Source organism: Schistocerca nitens, chromosome 10 (assembly GCF_023898315.1).
Source record: "Schistocerca nitens isolate TAMUIC-IGC-003100 chromosome 10, iqSchNite1.1, whole genome shotgun sequence".
NCBI classification, from domain to species: Eukaryota; Metazoa; Arthropoda; class Insecta; order Orthoptera; family Acrididae; genus Schistocerca; species Schistocerca nitens.
Genome location: NC_064623.1, coordinates 40,259,730 through 40,284,294, shown reverse-complemented (window position 1 = coordinate 40,284,294; position 24,565 = coordinate 40,259,730). Strand labels below are relative to the sequence as shown.

Genomic DNA, 24,565 nt, shown 5'->3' with positions numbered 1-24,565 from the left:
TATCGGGCACTGCTGTATTTAATAAGGGGAAACAACAGGTTCATTTGTTTGAAAAAATTTATTTAGCTATGAGGGTATTTGTCACATGAGGGTATTTGAGCACGTCCTGCGTTTTGGTAACAATCGTAGAAAATGCTGCACTCCGGAATTTAGTGCCGCCAACCTGAAAACAAAAAAACAAACATGCTAAATGAAGGTACTGATACGTATAGTTCAGTATTAACATTACACCTTTTGAAAGCGTCTCAGCCTCGGTTTTAATTGCTGAAACTATTCGGAACATTTCGTGGTAGCAGGTAATCCTCACTTTTAGCTTAAAAATCACATTATTTTGATTGGTTGCCTGTGACTTTATTCCGACAGCACTACAGTGGGACATGTTATATGATTTCATATACCAAATACTGTCACCATTCTAAAGCAGTTGACCTCAGGATGAAACATGTGTTAGGCAAACATCGCCCTACCAACGGAACAATGTTCTAAGGTTACATACTTATCCAAAGCCTTTGAGTCCACCAACAAGTCTTCACAGATCATTTCTCAACAAGAGAGAAAGTTGAAGCAACCGTTACAAATGCTCTAACGACGGCGTATATTACGTTTATCGCTGCATGCGAAATATGACAGAGCCACGAAATGCTTAATGTTATTCAAATATATTTAGTTCAAACTGAGAACGCATCCAGTACCTCAAATTAATTCAGACGAATATGTTTATGGTTTGTTCATCGTTTATTTCATCCAACGACATTGTTCTGCTACTTAGAAGTGAGGTAACAACGTGACACACTGTTTCGCTATTTACGCGAGTCAGAAACTGTGTAAAACTGTACATTATGCAACCGTATAGTACTGATGGATACTTATAAATCACCAATTTACGCAGGGTGTTTCTGTAAGAGCGTGCAAAAATTTAACGGGACATAGAGAATGTTCCACTGAACAATTTGAAGTAGGGAACCTGAGGTAAGATAAGGCAGCTTAAGCAGATGTGAAAGTAAACTTGTCCACCGTTTTCTCTAGCGTTACCGTTTTCCATCTTATTTACGGCTAACATTCGTACAAGTTTACACGTACTGTTCTTCAAATGGTTCAAATGGCTCTAAGCAATATAGGACTAAACATCTGAGGTCATGACCCCCCTAGAACTTAGAACTACTTACACCTAACTAGCCTAAGGACATCACACACATCCATGCCCGAGGCAGGATTCGAACCAGCGACTGCAGCAGCAGCGCGGTTCCGGACTCAAGCACCTAGGACCGCTCGGCCACAGCGGCCGGCCACATGTACTGTTCTGTTTATTGACGTGTACATTCTCTACTTCATTCAAGGAAACAAAGAGGACGAGCCTGGTTACTTGGAAATCTACTTGCCCGTCTGAATGGCCACTCCTACTTGAGTTTTGTGCAAACATTTCTGCCTCAGTTGCTGGAGAACGTAGCTCTGGGTGTTCGTGAGAGGGTGTGGATACAGCATGACTTTGCACCGCGCCGGCTCACTGTGGGTGTACGCAAACATCTCAGAGCTGTATTTCCTGATCGCCATGTTGGGAGGTCCTATTCCATGGGGTGCTAGGGCCTTAACTGAATCTCCTTTAGTATTTCCTATGGTGATACATAAAGTCACTTGAGTATGAGACACCAGTGGATACAGAGATGGTGGAATTGGTTGCCTAAATTGTAACTACTTGTGATGTTATAATTAAACGTTTCCCTGAGACATTTAAGTCTCTTTTTATGATCTACGATAATGATCGAAGCAGACGAAATGAATTGAAATTTGTGCTGTGGTGGGACTCGAACGCGGGTTTTCATGCTTCGTAAGGACGAACGCTAATCATTAGACTACCGCAATACGATGGTCAACATTGCTGCACGAACCACCGAAGCTGAATGGCCTCCCCAACGCAAACTTCAAATACCTTTTCCCTTACATGTTGTCACTACTGCCAGGGCTCTCCGCTACTGGCAAGCACCCCAGCGTTGGACGTAATGGGACTTCATTGTACCATCGGTGATCTCATAGATCTTATAATTAAAGGTTTCGCTGAGACATTTAAGTCTCTTTTTATTATCTACGATAATGATCGAGGCAGACGAATGCTGGGGTGCTTGCCAATATCGGAGAGTCCTGGCAGTAGAGACAATATGTAGGGAAAAATTAATTGAAGTTTTTATTGGGGGGGGGGGCACTCACATTATGTAGTTCGTGCAGGAATGTCGACCATCGTACTGCAGTGGTGTACTCACAAATTTTAATTCATTTCGTCTTTTTCGATCATTACCTGTGACGTGGTTCGAAACACAAAGGGGATATTTGTCAGGGTGTCTCACAATCTTCTTCACCAAAGTCATGCAGCCATTGCGTTGTGCTGAGGTTGATGGCCGTCAGTTCTGCACGTTTTACAAGATACAGTACGAATGGTACGTTCATTCTGTGAATGATGGCATTTGCAATTAACTGTAACTATTTAAAATGTCTTCAGTGGATCATCCTCTACGTCCTGTTAAATTTTTGCACGCTCTTATGGAAACGCCGTGGATAATTTTCAAGGTACATAGTTGACACATCCCTCCCTGAAACATGGCAACTACTCTGTAATGTTAGACACTTCAAGGAAAAAAGGTAGGAAGGTGCAGATATTTTGAGAAGGCATGAGGGTATTGCTGAGTTACCTGATGTATAGATGGGGTTCCATTTAGTGCAGGGCGTATCTGGAGTAGGACGCTCCATAAGCACCATAGGCACCGTAGCTCAGGGAAGAAGCGTACCTGAAACAGAGGAGGATAGCCGCTGACGTCACAAAATACAGGTACTTGTCTTGTTATGTTGCTGACTCCATAATATCTACCTCGCCATATGAACTATGGTCTGTATCTTATTTAGCTCTAGCTGTGTTAGTTTTGTTTGTATCTGAAAAGATGTTTTGAGGAATTCTGTTAATAAGGTTCAAACTCAGAGGCACAAGTTGTCACAAGTACAGAATCCACACGGAGTTTTACAATTGATATTGCAGCCTTGTAGTGGTTCTGGAGGGAATTTCTTAGACAAAGTTTCGATAAAGAACGCATGTCGGAAAACTTTTCTTTTGATTGTAAAATAAGTTTGAAGATCGGATCACTTTCAAACTGGCTCTTCACAGTACCCACACAGGGGAGAGAGTGAACTCTTACCCGTGTTCTGTACAGGATCCTCTGCCATGGGCAGTGGTTCGAGTTTCATCGTCGGGTTCCCCTCTATATGACGAAGGTCGTCCTCTTGAAAGCCGAGAGTGCTTCGTGGAGCACCACACTCAACAGTCCCCGTAGCGATGCTACCGGTTTCTCTTAGTCGTTACTGTACTCGGAAGACAAGTGCTGTGTGATGTCATAATTACAACAGGCAATGACGACGGTGCCCACTTCTCAGTTTGCTTGCGTACCGTGAAGCTGGAGTCTTGGCAGTTATCTGATTTTCAAACATATTTCGTATCCAAACTGGACCATTTCCTAACATGGTTTCCCTACCAAAGTATTATCCCCACTACAACCCCTAGAAGCCTGTCATAAGATTTGCGAAACACATCGAGTTCCACCTCTCTTGTCTCTCCGGTTTAGTTTCATTCCGTAACTTACTTACCGATCATTTGACACAGAGCATGGGATTTTCCATGAACTCAAGCATTTGGAATCAGCTAATGCCTCGTTGTTTATTCCAAGAAAATTCTAAAACTGGGTGTAAGTGCGTCCCGTAATAACTGATTTCACTCCTTTGTCTCTTGAAAAGCTTTTGAGAAAGCGGCTATAGTATGAGAATGTCTGGTGACGACAGGAGAATTACTAATCAAGGTTCGTCCTGACTAGACTCTGAGACGATGGTAGCTGAACAGATTTATGTCTAGTTCATGGCAAACAAGTTCAACCTCCCTGCGACAACTGTTATGCAGTTCCAAGCAATTTGAACTGCTAGTTGCTGAACTGGTCATACATTAAAAGAAAAACTATGAGTCAAATCCTTTGGATCAGATGGGTGAGAAGTTCATATCGAATTACAACATTGATAAAAAAGTTCAAGGTGTTTTCCTAATTGAAGTGTGTCTAATTAATTGGACCTAAAGGCAATGTTTCCGGACTTTCTTTCCTCTCCCTATTTTCACGCCCTGTTATCTTACTCAAGAAGATAATTATGCGTGTATTTAGTAGTATAGAACAATAATAATACTGAGTGGAACAAATAGAGACCCCTTAAAGGACCTTCGAAATCTTACTATCAATTCAGATTTAATATTTGGTGGTATAAAACAAAGGAATCAATTTCAGCTAAAACTTTGCAGTCTACAGTGACTGCAGAAAACAAAGAAATATTTTTATGTACAGTTTGCTGTGTGTGCAGTTCACAGCGGAGATGTGTAGTTTGCTATTCAACAAGTGCCCAGTAACATGGTGCAATACTTTAGGTAGTGCCTACTGTAAGTAGGCTGTTTAGGTTTTTTTATTGGTAACGCCACCTCTGTATGAAAATCACTGGCTGTGCTGTGTGCAGTCTGTGGCTGCTTTGGATTGTTGTAATACTCGCCATTGTAGTGTTAGGCAGCTGGCTGTGAACAACGCGTAGCGTTGCGCAGTTGGAGGTGAGCCGCCAGCAGTGGTGGATGTGGGGAGAGAGATGGCGGAGTTTTGTAATTTGTCATGAACTGCTATATATATTATGACTATTAAGGTAAATACATTGTTTGTTCTCTATTAAAATCTCTCATTTGCCACCTATGCCTATCAGTAGTTAGTGCCTTCAGTAGTTTGAATCTTTTATTTAGCTGGCAGTAGTGGCGCTCGCTGTATTGCAGTAGCTTGAGTAGCGAGGATTTTTGTGAGGTAAGTGATTTGTGAAAGGAATAGTTTAATGTTAGTCAGGGCCATTCTTTGTAGCGATTACTGAAAGTCAGATTGCGTTGCGCTAAAAAAAATAATGTGTGTCAGTTAAAGCACAGTCTTATGTATAATTGTTAAAAAGGGGACGATTCATACTTCAACCTACCTCACTATACACTTGTTCTACAAATTAGCTTACATTCAAGAACCGATAATACGTGTTAGCTAGTGGCAGAGTTGATTATGAAGTGGCATCACAAGTAGTAGTGTACTGAAAATAGATCTCTGCCTTTACAGATGTACGAGTAGTACTGATAAAGTAATAATTATCACTACCAGAAAATAGTATAACTTATATTTTGATCAAGCGGACACCTAGCGCTGTGGTACAATACTGTGGCGATGGGGTTTCAGTGTGTACCATACCTGCAAACAACGACATTTAAACAAACATGAATTTAACTATACATCTCAAATATTTTCGGTTGACAACCGAAACGTAATGTTCCTTATCGATATGCTACTCAACTGACATTCATTGAGTATTAAAACTGTGTGCCCGACCGAGACTCGAACTCGGAACCTTTGCTTTTCGCGAGCAAGTGCTCTACCATCTGAGCTACCGAAGCACGACTCACGCCCGGTACTCACAGCTTTACTTCTGCCAGTATCTCGTCTCCTACCTTCCAAACTTTACAGAAGCTCTCCTGCAAACCTTGCAGAACTAGCACTCCTGAAAGAAAGGATATGGCGGAGACATGGCTTAGCCACAGCCTGGGGGATGTTTCCAGAATGAGATTTTCACTCTGCAGCGGAGTGTGCGCTGATATGAAACTTCCTGGCAGATTAAAACTGTGTGCCCGACCGAGACTCGAACTCGGGACCTTTGCCTTTCGCGGGCAAGTGCTCTACCATCTGAGCTACCGAAGCACGACTCACGTCCGGTCCTCACAGCTTTACGAGTTCGAGTCTCGGTCGGGCATACAGTTTTAATCTGCCAGGAAGTTTCATATCACCGCACACTCCGCTGCAGAGTGAAAATCTCATTCTGGATTCATTGACTAGTTCACATTCGAAGCCACTTAGCTCTCTTGATCAGTGCATTCTCCTCTTACTGCTGCTCTACTGATAACACAGTACTCACCATCTCGTTTTATAACGGCGAGTGACATGCAGTAGTTTGCTACGTTTTAAATAGAGGTTCGGGATTTTTTTTCCAGATAGTGTAGTTGTGAGCTACATGAAAAGCAGCGCAGGTAAAATGTCGTACACCTAATAAGATACATGAGATTTGTGTGAGCAGGTTGTACCATTCATATGGACGCTAGTCAATTACATCCGTCTCCAATGACAGCAGTGTATCTTCCTTCAAATGGTATGGGTCTGGTCGAAAATGGGTCAGCATCAAGGCCAAGGAAGAAATCAACTTATTAACCATGCAAAGAGCTATTGTAGATGAGGATACCTGATTGAAGGCGTCAGGAAGGAGGAGTACAATGTTGGAAGAGAATATTTGGTTTATGTAGTCAACTGGGCTTGATAGCGTAAAAATGGAGATCACACCCTCCACAGTTCCGTGAAGCTGCAGAGGTTCTATGGTTTCCTGTAGCAGAATATGCCTCTGTAATCGGGTTTAGATCATGCTATAACAGCGCTCAACAAACTTCGCACGTAGGCTAATGGCTGCCTCAAGCCAAATAGCATTTGCTAACTTGACTCTGTATGCTAAGAAGTGGCTGCTGATAAATGGAATCTAAAAGTGAGGTTCAACAACGCCTACATGTTTCACGGACATGCCAGCCCTCGTCAGTGACTAAGGTACGGAAACAGCTTTCCGTGGACTCCTGGGAGGCTTAACATGCCCTTACAGGCGGTGCGGCTTGAAACTGTATAAGGAGAGGACAGAACACTCAACTCCGCAAGTGTGCATGACAGCAGCTGTGCAGCGGAGACCCAGATCCGTTGAAAGCTGGTATATGCAGAAGTCAGTACACAGGTAACATTCCAAAATAGGAAGTTCCCGGTATAACTTGAAGGAAGTAGACTTGGATGTTGGTGGTATATATTGTGAATGTGGACAGAAGTGAATCACAACCAACTCGATTTAGTACTTACAGTGTCCAAGATCCTGCACACCATCCTGGAACCTTGCATCATGTCATATGAAGATATAAATACAATGTATGCGTTTGCGGTATCACCTATCGATACCACTCCATGGGCGTTACATCTGGCCGCGGAACTGCAAGTTTCCATCAGATGCTGACAGCGATAGTGCGGGATCCGGTGAACCCAATAATGCACGCCCGCTGAGCCACACCTCAAGTTAGTAAATCTTCTGTTTACTGTGTTGACCTGTTCACTAATCATTTCTGCTCCTGTTCAGCTTTACTATGACAAGATTTGCCACACCACTCGACAGCCCACCTATCCTCACCGCTGTGTACGAAGTCATACACAACATGTTGTATTATCTAAGTCTAATGTGCTTATTACCTAATATGATTGTGAATTTGTATGTTTGTTTTTTGACAATAAAGCTAGAGGTCAGTATAACTGAGAGAAAATTGTTACCTCGCGTAGCTAAGGGCTGGAGCAGCAGCGTACGAGATGGCTGGAGCAGCGGCGATGGCTGGGGCGGCGTAGGAAATTGCCGGAGCAGCTGCTACTCCGGCGATTGCGGGGGCGGCGTAGCTGATCGCGGGGGCAGCGTAGCTAACTGCAGGAGCCGCAGCAATGGCAGGGGCGGCGTAGCTGACTGCAGGAGCAGCAGCGATGGCTGGGGCGGCGTAGCTGATAGCGGGGGCGGCAGCAATGGCGGGGGCGGCGTAGCTGACAGCGGGGGCGGCAGCAATGGCGGGGGCAGCGGCGTAGCCAACCTGCAGGAAAGACAGAGATATAATCTGATACAGGACAGCAGCAAAGACGTTACCTGTCAAGTAATTTAGAAAAGGGTACATGAAACATGATAATATCTGACGTGTTAATTTCATTAATGAACAATAGACAGAAATTTAATTGGTGGATCCATGAAACAAATGAAATTTCATAGACCTGAAGGTAAAAATGTAAGTCACCTTATTGAGTATCACAGCCCATATTCAGGCGATTAAAATCTCATATACGTTAGTATTTGGTGCGCTTATTGCAGCTCTACATGTTTTCTTGACGTCCCAACACAGTATAAGAACATATGGTCCATAAAGCTGTTTATGACATGATATCGCTTGATTTACCTACCACATGTGGCATTTTGTAAATAAAGTAAGTTTTGGGTGTAGACGATCTTTCTACCACTAAAATATTCCTGCTATAAATGTTCATGAAATATTTAACGTTTAATAAGACTGTTGTAACTAACTAGATATCAATTACAAAACCTTGTTATGGCGTTATACGCCTGGGGTGGGGAATTTTGATGACATGTAATATCTGTAGTTGTGAAATCAATGTGGGATGTAATGTAATGAAAATTATGCGATCGGTGTGAATCACGACATGCAAGGTGTGATGGATCCGTTTAGCCTGAGGCCTATGTGTACTTTACTTCCCAATAAATGTTAACACAAATTCGAGAGTTCACAGAAGCAAGATCTGTGCTTGACTGTCAAATTAAGTCATAGCTTTGCACAAGAGTAACGTGTTTTTGGCGTGTCTCGTATCCAGCAGGTAAATGACAAGCTACATTCTCGTGTTAGCAGAAGTATGTTTATTAGCCAATTGACATTTAACTGAAGAATTATATGAAGTAAGGTTATGAGCTAAAGACACTCAAGTGTGTATCACTTAGTACCTGACATTTTGTTATACATAAACACCACAAATCTGCTAGAATCATTTTCGTTCCGCTCCTTGGTTCAGCATCTTATCTTCAACTGACAGACTTAAGAATTTTAATAGAGTATACACCTCATTTCCGTAATTTGAAAATTCACCGCCTGCGCAAAGGTGAAGCACATACAAGACGTGGTCGAATGACAATGTCACTCTGTACAGATACATACCACCAGTGCGTATATAAATGGTTACACATATCTTATACAGCTTTCAAACGGTCAATTCTGATGGTAAAAAGGGCAAAACTGTTGAAGGAGAAGCTGAATAAAAGCTCGTTAACGCACTACAGCTGTATTTATTGAAACTCTCGTGGACTCTGACTGCGTCTTATGGTGCATCTCTGTGTAAATATTACTGATACTATTAACACAACAAGTAAGTAATCATATAGTGGAAATATTTCGTTTGTGGATTGGCTGATTTGAAAATCATACGAAATTCGACATGGTTTAACCAGTATGTCCAATTTCATATATTTTTTTGAATTTGTCAATCCACAAATAATTGATCCTGATTACGTAATTACTTATTCGCTGTTAAATAGTATTGAAAATTTTTATACTGGGATGCACCAGAATAGGAAACTACAAATGGTGCGAAACTGACAGTCTGAGTCTACAAGGACCTCAAACAATAGAGCTATCCTGGATTAACGAGGTTTCAGTCTGTTTTAGTGCTTCAGTCTTCTGTAAACTACGTATAAGTGTTTTAGCTTGTGGTGTCTCTTGGTTTAAAATTATATGTAAAGAATTACAGTTGTAATTCTTAGTGACGGTCACAAAAGCCATTAGAATGTATAGATGTTGTAAATGTTTAGTGTTATCATCTGGTCTGATAGGACATACAACGAGTGTGAAGAGTATCAGAGTGACCACTGTGAAGGACACAATGGAGACAGATACTCGCGTAAGACAGCGTTACCAAAAAGAGTCAGTTTCAAAGGATTCTCACTATGGGCTCCTTTGGCCAGCTGATTGAATATCCAGATTTGTGAGGCAGTAGGCTGTGACAGCGGCCCGATGTTGTACTGCATAGCAACGTGAAGGCAAACATACTCGTTGTCAAGCTTCTGGCCGATACATCTGACCGTAACAGGAGAGGATCTCCTCATTGGGCACCAACCACACCGAAACCCCTTCACATCAGCGCCTGACATCCGATAACAAGCAATGGAGAACGTGCAACATTTTGTGTCATCCTGAGCCATTGGTTTGGGATCAGCAGCAAACTGGCTGGTAATTTTCCGCCCCATACGTGGACCGCCATTATCACAAGACCTGGTACGTTTGGAGTGATGCTGTTACTGTCAAGCAAGGATGATGAACGGCTTCGCGTTGCGTTCAGCAATGAACAGCGCTTCCGCGCTGTCCTGTATAGCCGCCTCCGGCGAGTGGAGAGAGTTTAGATTCTTCAGATATTTCAGAGACTGACATCAGTGTTACTCGGTACATCATGGTATGGGGAGTTTTCAGGTATGACTTCGTATCACAGCTGCCAGTGATTGAAGAAACTCCTGAGAGCACAGTGGTACATCACGGACATCCCCCGTTCTTATGGGTTACTTCTCATGCCCCAATGTTGTTGTGCCGTTTATCATTGAGCTATGCTCGTTCACACACCACATTCCTCATCAACTTTGTATGATGTTTAAGTACTGTCATGATCCGCAACATCTCCAGGTCTGTCCCTGATTGCACATCAACTCCACCTCGGTGTCAGTATGCAGGGTATCAAGGACGAGTTACACGGGCTGTGGGTCACCTTGCCCCTGGAGAGGATACTGCACCTTTTTGAGATAATTCCCGATGTAGTTAGTGCACACAGCTTGGCTAGAGATTTGTGGAACACTGACACCTGCTCGACTCACCTCCACCGCCTGCCATCATGGTGTATAAAGTATGAAGAAGCTCACATTATGACCGAAACTACGAGGGCAGTTCAATAAGTAATGCAACACATTTTTTTTCTCGGCCAATTTTGGTTGAAAAAACCGGAAATTTCTTGTGGAATATTTTCAAACATTCCCGCTTCGTCTCGTATAGTTTCATTGACTTCCGACAGGTGGCAGCGCTGTACGGAGCTGTTAAAATGGCGTCTGTAACGGATGTGCGTTGCAAACAACGGGCAGTGATCGAGTTTCTTTTGGCGGAAAACCAGGGCATCTCAGATATTCATAGGCGCTTGCAGAATGTCTACGGTGAGCTGGCAGTGGACAAAAGCACGGTGAGTCGTTGGGCAAAGCGTGTGTCATCATCGCCGCAAGGTCAAGCAAGACTGTCTGATCTCCCGCGTGCGGGCCGGCCGTGCACAGCTGTGACTCCTGCAATGGCGGAGCGTGCGAACACACTCGTTCGAGATGATCGACGGATCACCATCAAACAACTCAGTGCTCAACTTGACATCTCTGTTGGTAGTGCTGTCACAATTGTTCACCAGATGGGATATTCAAAGGTTTGTGCCCGCTGGGTCCCTCGTTGTCTAACCGAACACCATAAAGAGCAAAGGAGAACCATCTGTGCGGAATTGCTTGCTCGTCATGTGGCTGAGGGTGACAATTTCTTGTCAAAGATTGTTACAGGCGATGAAACATGGGTTCATCACTTCGAACCTGAAACAAAACGGCAATCAATGGAGTGGCGCCACACCCACTCCCCTACCAAGAAAAAGTTTAAAGCCATACCCTCAGCCGGTAAAGTCATGGTTACAGTCTTCTGGGACGCTGAAGGGGTTATTCTGTTCAATGTCCTTCCCCCTGGTCAATCGATCAACTCTGAAGTGTATTGTGCTACTCTTCAGAAATTGAAGAAACGACTTCAGCGTGTTCGTAGGCACAAAAATCTGAACGAACTTCTCCTTCCCAGAATGAGATTTTCACTCTGCAGCGGAGTGTGCGCTGATATGAAACTTCCTGGCAGATTAAAACTGTGTGCCCGACCGAGACTCGAACTCGGGACCTTTGCCTTTCGCGGGCAAGTGCTCTAACAACTGAGCTACCGAAGCACGACTCACGCCCGGTACTCACAGCTTTACTTCTGCCAGTACCTCGTCTCCTACCTTCCAAACTTTACAGAAGCTCTCCTGCGAAACTTGCAGAACTAGCACTCCTGAAAGAAAGGAGAGCTTCTGTAAAGTTTGGAAGGTAGGAGACGAGGTACTGGCAGAAGTAAAGCTGTGAGTACCGGGCGTGAGTCGTGCTTCGGTAGCTCAGTTGGTAGAGCACTTGCCCGCGAAAGGCAAAGGTCCCGAGTTCGAGTCTCGGTCGGGCACACAGTTTTAATCTGCCAGGAAGTTTCATATCAGCGCACACTCCGCTGCAGAGTGAAAATCTCATTCTGGAAACATCCCCGAGGCTGTGGCTAAGCCATGTCTCCGCAATATCCTTTCTTTCAGGAGTGCTAGTTCTGCAAGTTTCGCAGGAGAGCTTCTGTAAAGTTTGGAAGGTAGGAGACGAGGTACTGGCAGAAGTAAAGCTGTGAGTACCGGGCGTCAGTCGTGCTTCGGTAGCTCAGTTGATAGAGCACTTGCCCGCGAAAGGCAAAGGTCCCGAGTTCGAGTCTCGGGCGGGCACACAGTTTTAATCTGCCAGTAAGTTTCAACTCTCCTTCTTCATGACAACGCAAGACCTCACACAAGTCTTCGCACCCGAGAGGAGCTCACAAAACTTCAGTGGACTGTTCTTCCTGATGCACCCTACAGCCCCGATCTCGCACCGTCGGATTTCCATATGTTTGGCCCAATGAAGGACGCAATCCATGGGAGGCTCTACGCGGATGATGAAGAAGTTATTGATGCAGTACGACGTTGGCTCCGACATCGACCAGTGGAATGGTACCGTGCAGGCATACAGGCCCTCATTTTAAGGTGGCGTAAGGCCGTAGCATTGAATGGATATTACGTTGAAAAATAGTGTTGTGTAGCTAAAAGATTGGGGAATAACCTGGTGTATTTCAATGCTGAATAAAACAACCCCTGTTTCAGAAAAAAAAGTGTTGCATTACTTATTGAACTGCCCTCGTAGTTACCATTGTGTATAAATATTTTATTGTGTTTACCTCTTGCTAATTCAGTTTTACAGTATTTTATCGAAACCGCTAGTATTCCCAACATAATCAGTGCATACATCTTGGCTACAGGGTTTGCAAAGTCATACCGATAAGTCGACTTTACCGTCGACTTCTTTATAATTTTGAATCGATTTTGTAATCACTGAAATAACGTAACACCCCCTCAACCAGTGAAGATTCTTTTTGTTTCCTCCTATCTTTCTAGGTGCTTTATATTGCTTGTCAGGGTGTAGAGATGAGTGGGCGTTGACTATGGTATGACCGTATTTTAAAATTCTGAAATTTGGCAGACCGTGAAACACTGACAAAACTTTCTGCAGAACATTTTTTGGTGATTACACACAAAGTATGCTGTCTAACCACTGTGGAGCCTTATATAATGGAGTCAGTTACCGGACTTGTATACAAAATATGTTAATCAGAGAAACTATCAGATTTAAATTATAGACTAACCGTATTAGACCGTGGAGCATTGTGCATGGGGGTGGGGTGGGGGGAGAGGGGGTGATGGTGGATTGGCGGGCGGGGCAAAGGGGGTAGCTGAGAGAGCATTTTTGTGTCCAGAGAAGGATAGCAGATTCCAGTTACTCCATTTAAGGAGCACTTGTAGAATGAGCACCACCCTTTTTACGAACAGGGAAGGCACGTCCCAGAACAGTTAGAGCAGTGAGCGATATGAGATATAAGAAGTTTCATTTCAAAAATAGGTCGGGTACTTGGGGTGGAGGCTGTGCGACTTTTCTGTACCGCCCGAGAGCACGTGGGGAGCGTTTGCCATGTGTTTAGCGCATGCGCTGAGTACATGTAACAATGCTACTTGACGAGTTAGCTGTATCATCAGCGCTTGCCTGTGAGTTGGCTGAAGGTCGCCCAGTAATGCCCAGGCCCTGTGGGTTGGCTTAAATGGTTTAAATGGCTCTGAGCACAATGGGACTTAACATCGGAGGTCATCAGTCCCCTAGAACTTAGAACTACTTTAACCTAACTAACCTAAGGACATCACACACATCCATGCCCGAGGCAGGACTCGAACCTGCGACCGTAGCGGTTGCGCGGTTCCAGACTGAAGCGCCTAGAATCGCTCGGCCACACTGGCCGGCTGTGGGTTGGCGTAGGAACAGACTGAGCTAGAGGGAAAATGTACCCTTAAGTACTCCACAAGACCGGCTTAATACAGCCGAGGATCGGTAATAATTCTATGGAAGCGTTTTAAAAGTGAATTAAAAAATAGTATTGACCGCAATGAAATATTTATTGGCAGTGGTAACGGGTTCGAATGAATATGTGGCCATCTTCAGACCATGTAAAGCATGCAGGATGGAAACTAGTTACCATCGTCAATAAATGTTTTATTGGATTCAACTGTTTGTGATTCAATGTTGAAATATTTTATCGCAACCGCTAATATTCTCCACGAGAAATGTTCTAATGTTCTCAAAAATAGCTTATGCATGGAACTGCGGTAGCACATATGTATCAGTATCTCAAATTAGATATGTAGATAGTCTGTCCCCATTTATTTACTTGTTTAATACTTCTAGTATCTCTGCATCAGGAAGATAGTAAATTTATTTCAGTAAAATGTGAACGAATGGTTACTGTTTCGTAAGGTAGAAATGTATCATCATAACAACTCAGTCAAAGTACTTTAATGCCTTCCAGTTGATAATTTATGATGCTAGGAATGTTGAAGTGCTGGTTTCACTTAAACTTGAAGGAGTTCAAGCTCTTTCTTTTACATTGCGGTCTACCTTTACGAATTGTAACAGGGCATTGTTTAACCATTATTGTAGCAAGCTATGCGACATTGTGGGAAAGAACTGGAGCTGCTAACCTGCCGTGTAATGACTCGAAACTGGATATCTTTCTTGGATTGGAGTCTGATCACATTTTCATATACCGGACGATTGTATACTCATTCCGCTAACTGGTGAAATCCTTTCTGGCTGTCAGCCGAGTCAAGGTGTCGTGTTGTCTTGTAGAAACGTTTCTTACCCTTCATCTGTAAAACTCCTCGCCTGAAAATGAAGAGTACAATCCTTGTCGATACGTTGTGACAACCCAAAACCACTACACTTCTGACAATACTTCCCTTTATCTGTATTTAAACAATCGGTTTTGTGATACCGAAAACGACATCCTCGGGTGACATGTGGCTACGTCATAAGGACTAAGTGGCCTGGAATGTGGACGCCAACTTTCGTTTTCAGATCAAAGTAATGAACTACTAAGTGGCGTTACGTCAACGAATCAATATCAGTTGGGCGTATGGATCCCAGTCCAAAATGGTTGGTGGAGCTACAACTATAGTCTACGCGCATTCCCGAAACACGTGGCATCAAAGCGCACTGTGAAATACGGACTATTATGGACTCCAATCTCTACGTCCGACTGATTCTCATTGATTGACGTACCCCTTTTTAAAGGTTTACTGGTCGCTTTTCAGTGACACGGTATCGGTTCGTATCTGTTAGTACGGAACACAACTGAATCCCAAAGATAATTACTCACAACCGTGGTTGTCATGTCTACAAGGTTTTCTGCAACCCGAGAAGAGGTCATGTACGAAGTACGCTTAGAAAGTCTGTATTCCAATACCAAACCACTGACACTTTTAGCACTGCCCGCTTTAAATCATCAGTATGTGACCTCATTTGCCCGTGTGGTGGTGCTACAGTTTATCTGGAATGAACTACACGAGATGCACGCTTGCAGCTGCCGTTACCTATACTGTCGTCTTGTCAGATACTGTGAAAGAAGTGGAAAACGCACAGTGAATACTCACCGCTGCAGGAGCGGCTATGGCTGCACCGTACCCGTATCCACCGTAGCCCAGACCCAGCAGTCCCCTCTTCTCCTGCTTCTTCTCAGCGGTCGCCTCCTTGTTATCAGCGGCCAGCACGCAGGCGGCTACAGCGAACAGGATGACCTGAAAAAAAAAAAAAGTTGCGAGATGTAGTAACAAGAAGAAAAAAGCAGTGACGCCATTAACGACTGTCTCCTCTGAAATAACGTTGGAGGAGTGCCCTCCGAATTCACTCCGGAATGGTCTCATATTGTAAACCAGTTCAGCTTTGGAAAGTAATCATCAAAAAATAATCCGATTAATTTCCTCTGTGATGCAACGGTTCAGCTAAATCGCCTACACGTGTCCTGTATTTTACCAATATCTACGCCTACATGAGCCAACCACACTAAATACAGGGTGTCACGGTTTAACATGTAATAGTATGAAATAAGCCAACCATACTGAATACAGGGTGTCCAGATTTAACATGTACACTACTGGCCATTAAAATTGCTATACCAAGAAGAAATGCAGATGATAAACGGGTATTCATTGGATAAATATATTATACCAGAACTGACATGCGATTACATTTTCACGCAATTTGGGTACATAGATCCAGAGAAATCAGTACTTAGAACAACCACCTCTGGCCGTAATAGCGGCCTTGATACGCGTGGGCATTGAGTCAAACAGAGCTTCGATGGCGTGTACAGGTACAGCTGCCAATGCAGCTTCAACACGATACCACAATTCATCAATAGTAGTGACTGTCGTATTGTGACGAGCCAGTTGCTCTCTCACCATTGACCAGATGTTTTCAATTGGTGAGAGATCTGGAGAATGTGCTGGCTAGGGCAGCAGTGGAACATTTTCTGTATCCAGAAAGACCCATACAGGACCTGCATTATCCCAATGAAATGTAGGGTTTCGCAGGGATCGAACTAAGGTTAGAGACACTGGTCGTAACACATCTGAAATGTAACGTCCACTGTTCAAAGTGCCGTCTATGCGAACAAGAGGTGACCGAGACGTGTAAGCAATGGCACCCCATACAATCACGCCGGGTGATACGCCAGGATGGCGATGACGAATACACGCTTCCAATGTATGTTCACCGCGATGTCGCCAAACACGGATACGACCATCATGATGCTGTACACAGAACCTGGATTCATCCGAAAAAATGACGTTTTGCCATTCGTGCACCCAGGTTCGTCACTGACTACACCATCGCAGGCGCTCCTGTCTGTGATACAGCGTCAAGGGTAACCGCAGCCATGGTCTCCGAGCTGCTGCTGCTGCAAACGTCGTCGAACTGTTCGTGCAGATGGTTGTTGTCTTCCAAACGTCCCCATCTGTTGACTCAGGGACCGAGACGTGGCTGCACGATCCGTTAGAGCCATGCGGATAAGATGCCTGTCATCTCGACTGCTTGTGATACGAAGCCGTTGGGATCCAGCACTGCGTTCCGTATTACCCTCCTGAACCCACCGATTCCATATTCTGCTAACAGTCATTGGACATCGACCAACGCGAGCAGCAATGTCGCGATACGACAAACAGCAATCGCGACAGGCTAGAATCGGACCTTTATCAAAGTCGGCAGAGTGATGTTACGCAGTGCTCCTCCTTACACGAGGTTGGAAACTTTCGTCATGTCAGCGCGTTGTAGGTGTCGCCACCGGCGCCAACATTGTGTGAATGCTCTGAAAAGCTAATCATTTGCATATCACAGCATCTTCTTCCTGTCTGTTAAATTTCGCGTCAGTAGCATGTCATCTTCGTGGTTTAGCAATTTTAATGGCCAGTAGTGTAATACTATGAAATGTAATAACTTGAGACGGCATTTGTTACCATGTACGCATGCGCCTAAAAGCGTGTCAGTTGCCCTGTGTGCTCCACAGCTGAAGGTGTTTTCTCTCCCGGTGTTCTGTGCGGTTTCTCTCCCGGTGTCAAAGTCTGTTATAGAGGTATAACTTCTTTTTTGGCGTGAGTAGCGACTGCGACCAATTAACGATGTTCTCACTCGCGTAACAATCAAGAAATGGGTCGAGCGACTTTGGCAAACAGCGAATTTTCATTCGATGTCGGGCCACCGTGCTAAGTACGCAGTTCCAGAGGCTACTGTCGAATTAATCCGCGTTTCCTTCCAGTGGACCATCCCTTGTGAGTCAATCCGACAAGCAAGTAGGCTGTTACAGTTACCTCGTTCGAACGTACATGATGCCATCGACAAGGGTTTGCTCCTACGGACGTATAAACTGCAGCTCAAAATCAAGCTTGAGGATAGGAAGGAGACAATTGTGTCATAAATCGAGGCATTCCTAGATTTCGTCCGTATCTCGGACGAGGCTACATTCCACAATTCCGGTACGGTAAACGCGCACAACCAACCCCCACTCCCTCCCCGCATCCAGTGACAGGATGCGAAGATGACTGTCCGAAAGTGAAAGTGTGGTGTAGAATGTTGAAGGACAGGGTGATAGGCACATTCTTCTTCGTAGAGCCTGTAGTTAATGCAACGTACATGTTAGAGCTGTATGCTGTGTCGCAACTTCTTCGTGACGTGGTGCGCCATCTTGTCTTTCAACAAGATGACCCACCATCCAGTTTAGTGAACATTTTGAGGGATTCCTTGGATCATGAGTTCCGAGATGTCTGGATGGGGAAAGGTTGTAAATCGACTGCTCGCCCCCCCCCCCCCCCTTGAAGGCCAGACATTACGCTACTTAATTTTCTTCTGTTTGGTTCGTAAAGCGTCAAATGCAGCAGATGACCAATTTCCTACTTACCAAATCTGCGTCATCGTATACGTTCAGCTACCGCAAATGTTACACCTGCAATGCTGCAGAACACTTCGAAGGAAGTGGAATACAGATTAGATGTCTGTCGCACCACTAATGGTACATATACGAGGTGTGGCTAGAAAAAAACCGGACTAGTACTGGTGAAACAATAAAACGAATGCAATAAGGCTGAAAGTCGCGTAGCCTGTCGCGTGACTCTCGCTCCGCCTACTGCTCGAGTTTCATCTGCCTCCTGCACTCAGTCTGCCCGTGGCGTCTGTTTTAAGTAGTTGACGTTTTGTCTGTGCGTCGGAAAATGTTGAGTGTACAGAAAGAACAGCGTGTTAACATCAAATTTTGTTTCAAACTAGGAAAATCTGCAAGTGAAACGTTTGTAATGTTACAACAAGTGTACGGCGATGATTCTTTATCGCGAACACAATTGTTTGAGTGGTTTAAACGATTTAAAGATGGCCGCGAAGACACCAGTGATGACACTCGCACTGGCAGACCATTGTCAGCAAAAACTGATGCAAACATTGAAAAAATCGGTAAACTTGTTCGACACTTTCCTTGTCAACTCCTGTTAACTCAGACACTGCTCTGATTGTTAAACGGCGATCTTGTCGAACAAGTTTACCGATTTTTTCAATGTTTGCATCAGTTTTTGCTGACAATGGTCTGCCAGTGCGTGTGTCATCACTGGTGTCTTCGCGGCCATCTTTAAATCGTTTAAACCACTCAAACACTTGTGTTCGCGATAAAGAATCATCGCCGTACACTTGTTGTAACATTACAAACGTTTCACTTGCAGATTTTCCTAGTTTGAAACAAAATTTGATGTTAACACGCTGTTCTTTCTGTACACTCAACATTTTCCGACGCACAGACAAAACGTCAACTACTTAAAACAGACGCCACGGGCAGACTGAGTGCAGGAGGCAGATGAAACTCGAGCAGTAGCTGGAGCGAGAGTCACGTGACAGGCCACGCGACTTTCAGCCTTATTGCATTCGTTTTATTGTTTCACCAGTACTAGTCCGGTTTTTTTCTAGCCACACCTCGTACATGCAGAAATATATCGCCAAAAACGCTCTCAAATACAAGATGTCAAATTAAACACTTCTCAACCGTCCAGTTTCCAAAATTATTCTGTTTGGCTACCAGTTTCGGCGTTTTACTACGCCATCTTCAGGCCCCTGAGCGACGTGGAGCAACATTCCGACTCGGTTCTGATAAAATAGTTTTGGAAACTAGAGGGGTGAAAGGTGTTTAATTTGATAGCCTGTATGGAACAGCCGAGTCCCACATCCATCTCTGATAAGATGCACATACAGAGTATCTCCACTACCTCTCATGTTATTACATTTTATATGAATCTATGTTTAACCGTGACTCACTGTATTAGTCATACTTTTAAAAGAGTGTATACATACACATATTTAATTTCATGTAAAAAAACTGAGTCGTGGTTAGCATATGTGCGAATCTTTGCGCTATGAAGGAATAAGAACGCACGAAGTGCTATTTTCTGAGATTGTCGTGGAAAAATGTCAAAACATTTATATTTACCTCATAGTGCAAACAATTCCTCTTGAAAACGGGACAGTTTACTGCAACGGCTCGTGCTACGCATGACAAAGCGTAACCGGTGGGGTGTTCTAATATTTAAATAATTAATGACGCCGTTATGGTCTTTCGAAAATGGCCGATTGTAATGAATGAAATGAACTCACGGAATTATTTTAGCTTCCACCAATTTCGCCCTGTCATCATTTGAAATGAGCACACAGTCGGACATCTGAGCGCGTTAGCATGCCGCTTCCGGGATTCGCGGAGGCTCGCCGACCCTGGATCGAATCCCCCCAGGCGGATTAATGAAGAGGAGTGATCTTCGGGTCATCTTGTATGTAGCTTTTAGGCAGTTTCCCCTCCTCCGTCTAGTTGAATACCAGGCTGGTGTCCACGTCCTGTCTGTTACACTATCCGCAAAAACTTCGAAAACGTTTTCACCCTCTAATATCGGACAATACTAGGCACAAAGAGATGGGGAACGCAAATTACATTGCAGGGAAGAAGGGATGGAACTAACGACATTGTAGCAGTGATAACACAGGTTCCCGCCAGATAAACGAATTTCGCTGTCGGTCTTGGCTAGCACTTGCATTGATGAGCGTCCGGATCGGCAGAGTGCTGTTGGCAAGCGGGGTGCACTCAGCCGTTGTTAGGCAAACAGAGGAGCTACTCAACTGAGAAGTAACTGCTTCGATCACGAAAACTGACAACGGCCGGGAGAGCGTTGTGCTGAATACGTGCCACTCCATACCCACATCCAGGACGCTTATCGAATGAGGACGACACGGCGGTCGGTCGGTGCCGTTGGGCTTTTCAAGGCCTGTTCGGATGGAGAGAAGAAGGGGTGGTGACAGTAACGGCACCCAACCAGTCTCTACCACTGACATTGCCAAATCCATAAATTAACATGCCGACCCACTGAGGACACGTGATAAAGTCTGGGAAAAGGAAGATAATTTTAAGTGCGCGGATTTACATCGAAAGAAAGTCTTTCACTGAGCCAGAAAAAGCATGCCTGACTATTAAAGTTGAAGGAGCGATTATCCAATAGCTTTCTTTCTTGTTGTGTCGGACATATGCCTGCCAAGTTGATCGACCAACAATGCTCGATTTGTTGTCACAAGGACGGATTCAGTCTTTGAGCTTTTGGGAGTGTGTTACGTAGTGTGGTACTTGTTGGCACATATCCAGACGGACTCTCCGTCTGTAAACCATCTCCGTCCTTTCTATTCAGTCAACAGAATTCTAGGTAATTAGCAATAGGTTTCTAGTTCTTTAAAACCGATTGCACTTTCATAGCCCATAAAATTACTTACTATGGCACGGAAACTTCTTACTGATGAAAGGCTCATCGGTTAATCTAATGCAACTACTTTTCCTGGAAACTCAGTCTCGGCTTTATCTTCGATACGGATGGAAGCTGAATGAATTAATGAATGTAATGGATTAGTATTTGTGCCAAGGCTGGGATTTGCACATCTGTCTAGTAAGCAGGAGACACAGCTTCAAGTCCCGAGCATGGCATAAAGTTTTATTCATTACTTCAAATTCTACCCTTATCGCACTCATCTGTTACTTTTTTAAACTACAACTTGATCCCACTTCTGTAGAATGCTGCATCAAACCAGTCTTCAGAATGAAGTACTCAACAAAGGAGAGAGCGATGTCATACAGGACAGACACGTGAAATCAGTGCCGAAATGGAAGGCTCAGATTTGTTGCATGAATTAGAATTGGGGAAAGAGTCGTACATTTGTAAAGGAAAACGCTTACAAGACGTTACCGTGACCAGTTCTACAAATTGGAGTACGTATCAAGTTGGCATGGCAGGAGACATCGAACGAATCCAGAGATGCGCTTGCAATATCTCAGCAGGTCCATATGTCCCATGCGAAATTCTAACAGAAATGGTCCGAGAACGTATACTGAAATACTATCGCAAGTTACGTTATACGCGGTGTAAAACACTGACCCAGTAGACCTACATGATCACAAAACATAATTAAGTCAAAGTGGCCTTACACTGACAATCGTTAACATCTTGGCATAATAAAGGAACTCGCAGGTGGTCAGGGATAGGAACCATCATTCGATGCTAAGATGTGTACCTTAGGACCTATGGGCACTTATTAAGCAGCAGAGAGGTGTTCCACAGTAGAGAACATGAGCAAATGCTCAGAGCTCTTAAACTACACAATTTACGGCCGATGTTTACTGGGCATTTGTTTCTTGATTTGGTCCATACGACCAGCTGTCTCCTGGCCAAGAGAAATTTATTGGTGTCAAACATAGGTCGTAAATTGAGCAAGAAATTTCTGAGAATGTGCGTTTGGAGCACAGCGTTGTGTGGTAGTGAATCGTGGACAATGGGGAAACTTGAACAGAAGAGAATTGAAAAAAATATATTCCAGCAGATGGACGCTGAAAATCGGGTGGACTGACAAGATAAGGGATGAGGTGGTTCTCCGTGGAATCGGAGAAGGAAGACAAGTGTGGAAAACACTGGAAAGAAGAAGAAGGCATCAGGCATCACCGGTACTAGGGGGAACTGTAGACGGTAAAAACTGTAAGGGAGGACAGAGATTGGAATATATCCAGCAAATAATTGAGGACGTAGGTTGCCAGTGGTATTCTGTAATGAGGAGATGGACAGGAGAGAAAAACGTATCGGGCTGCATCAAGAGAATCAGATGATGCATGACCTAAAAGAAAGAAAGAACGCCTTTCAAAAAATGGAACGCAAAGAGCTTGCAGTAGAAGAGACTTGTTTCGTAGTTTCAAAGACGAAGTTCTCATAGCTTTTAAGGTTTTTCTTTATGGAGTCTATGTTTGCAAATCTTATTTGCTCCCAATAGTCGTTCCTGTCATATGTCTGAATATTGCCTATCCCTACTGGTTCACACTGTATAAAACTTTGTCTCTTTCAATCAGATCTGAAGGTGATCCGGAAGGGCCGAACTCTACAGTCCGTCGACATTTTTTGTGACTCCAGACTGAAATCAAAGAAACCAGCTATGTAGAGGGAAATCCTTGGCCGACATTGTTCTAGTGAAAAACCCCTACTCGAAGTTTAACCACATCGGTATTTGAGAAAACGCGTGGACAATTGTGCCAGCCATCCTGGATTTGTTTTTCAGGTGGTTTTCCACAACCGCCTCGGCGAATACCACGCTTGTTCCCACGTCTCGCCTCAGTTAAACGATTCACAAAGATTTCGAATACATTCTCATATCGCTACACAGACGCAGACAGATAGGGTAAAAAAATTCCATGCCGGGGGAAAAGGGGTACTGACACGAGGACCGTCTGACAACCCTTTATCAGTAACGTTGCCAAATCCAGATGACATCCTTACACCCCGTGAAGGCACGACATAAGGTCAGGAAAACAAGGGAGTATTCGAAAAACGAACATTAGTCTACAACCGTAATATATCTCGTGTTGAAATCCAATGAATAAAATAAATATAATAACAAAATAAAGACCAAACAGAGGCAAAAACACTCTGTTCCTCTATCGCTCAGTACCAGTAATATTGTTTTGATCTACCCTCAAAAAAAAAAAAAAAAAAAAAAAAAAAACAGTGGTTCAAATGGCTCTGAGCACTATGGGACTATGGGACTTAACATCTGAGCTTATCAGTCCCCTAGACTTAGAACTACTTAAACCTAACTAACCTAAGGACATCAGACACATCCATTCCCGAGGCAGGATTCGAACCTGCGACCGTAGCAGCCGCGCGGTGCCGGACTGAAGCGCCTAGAACCGCTCGGCCACTCCGGCCGGCGATCTACCCTCACCACCCACCGTACTCTTAACCAGAGGAGTATACAGTTGTCGCAGAAATAGTGGTCAACATTCACATATACGACGGGAACTATCATTCGAAGCGAAAATGTGTGGTAAACATGTGCTCTGAGACACATAATTCTAGGATTATGATCATCTGTTCATCTTTGCTACTGTGAAACACGTCTTCTCTGCTGAATGAGTGTTGGTATCCACTTTAGAGCGCCTGTTCACCGGAAATTTATATCTTGTTTTGGTTCATTTTACATGCTGGCAAAATACGCAAAGCAAAGAGCATGCAGCAGAAGAATATCGAAGACGCTCATAGGTTTTTAGCTATGGGTCTTAGGGCCCGTTTTTGCTAGATTTCCTGCCTCGAATGATCGCTCATATCGTATCTCTGAATACTAACCATTCTTCCCAAAGACTCAGTTTATAGCGTTACAGACGTGACGTTGAAACTATGTGCTTTTCTAGCCTCCATGGTATAGGTCTGTATTTCATTGCGACGATTTCCAGCTTCGCAACAAAATCACTTATCCGGCAGTGTATACTTACAATGGCGGTGTTCATGGTGAGCTGGCGTGTGTTGGGCTCCGCAACGAGGGGAAGAAGTTTCGTGAGTAGACGTGTGCACTCGTGTGTGTTGGTGGCGGCTGCCCGCAGCTCTTATATACGATTAACGGCGACTAGTTATACCGGAATTGCCGCCTCTCGCTTAATGCACACTCGGCCACGATACAGCGTGACACGCGGACACGCCCCCAGACGTTGACCATCGTAACCTAAAACAGAGACGCAGCCAACAGGTTACAGGGAGACAGCAGTCCTACCGGAGCGAGACCAATGACCACACCCCGCTCGTTGTTA

At 44.2% G+C, this 24,565-nt stretch overlaps 1 protein-coding gene across 1 annotated transcript; it reads right to left on the bottom strand.

Annotated features, from left to right (window-relative positions):
* Nucleotides 1-43: 43 nt before the first annotated feature.
* Nucleotides 44-24,326, bottom strand: LOC126210622 (cuticle protein 16.5-like). The gene is made up of 5 exons (XM_049939914.1): nucleotides 24,254-24,326; nucleotides 15,540-15,683; nucleotides 7,428-7,732; nucleotides 2,682-2,777; nucleotides 44-163 (listed from the first exon to the last, which is right to left on the bottom strand). The coding sequence occupies exons 1-4, from the start codon at nucleotides 24,266-24,268 to the stop codon at nucleotides 2,705-2,707; spliced, it is 537 nt and encodes a 178-aa protein (XP_049795871.1). The 5' UTR covers nucleotides 24,269-24,326; the 3' UTR covers nucleotides 44-163; nucleotides 2,682-2,704.
* Between the last annotated feature and the right edge of the window lie 239 nt (nucleotides 24,327-24,565).

What these genes read in the sequence shown, in the direction of transcription:
- LOC126210622 (XM_049939914.1), bottom strand. An exon ending in CCATAGCCGCTCCTGCAGCG is followed by an intron (nt 7,733 to 15,539) that starts GTGAGTATTCAC and finishes TCTTTCCTGCAG; the next exon opens with GTTGGCTACGCCGCTGCCCC. An exon ending in CCAGCCCTTAGCTACGCGAG is followed by an intron (nt 2,778 to 7,427) that starts GTAACAATTTTC and finishes CCTCTGTTTCAG; the next exon opens with GTACGCTTCTTCCCTGAGCT.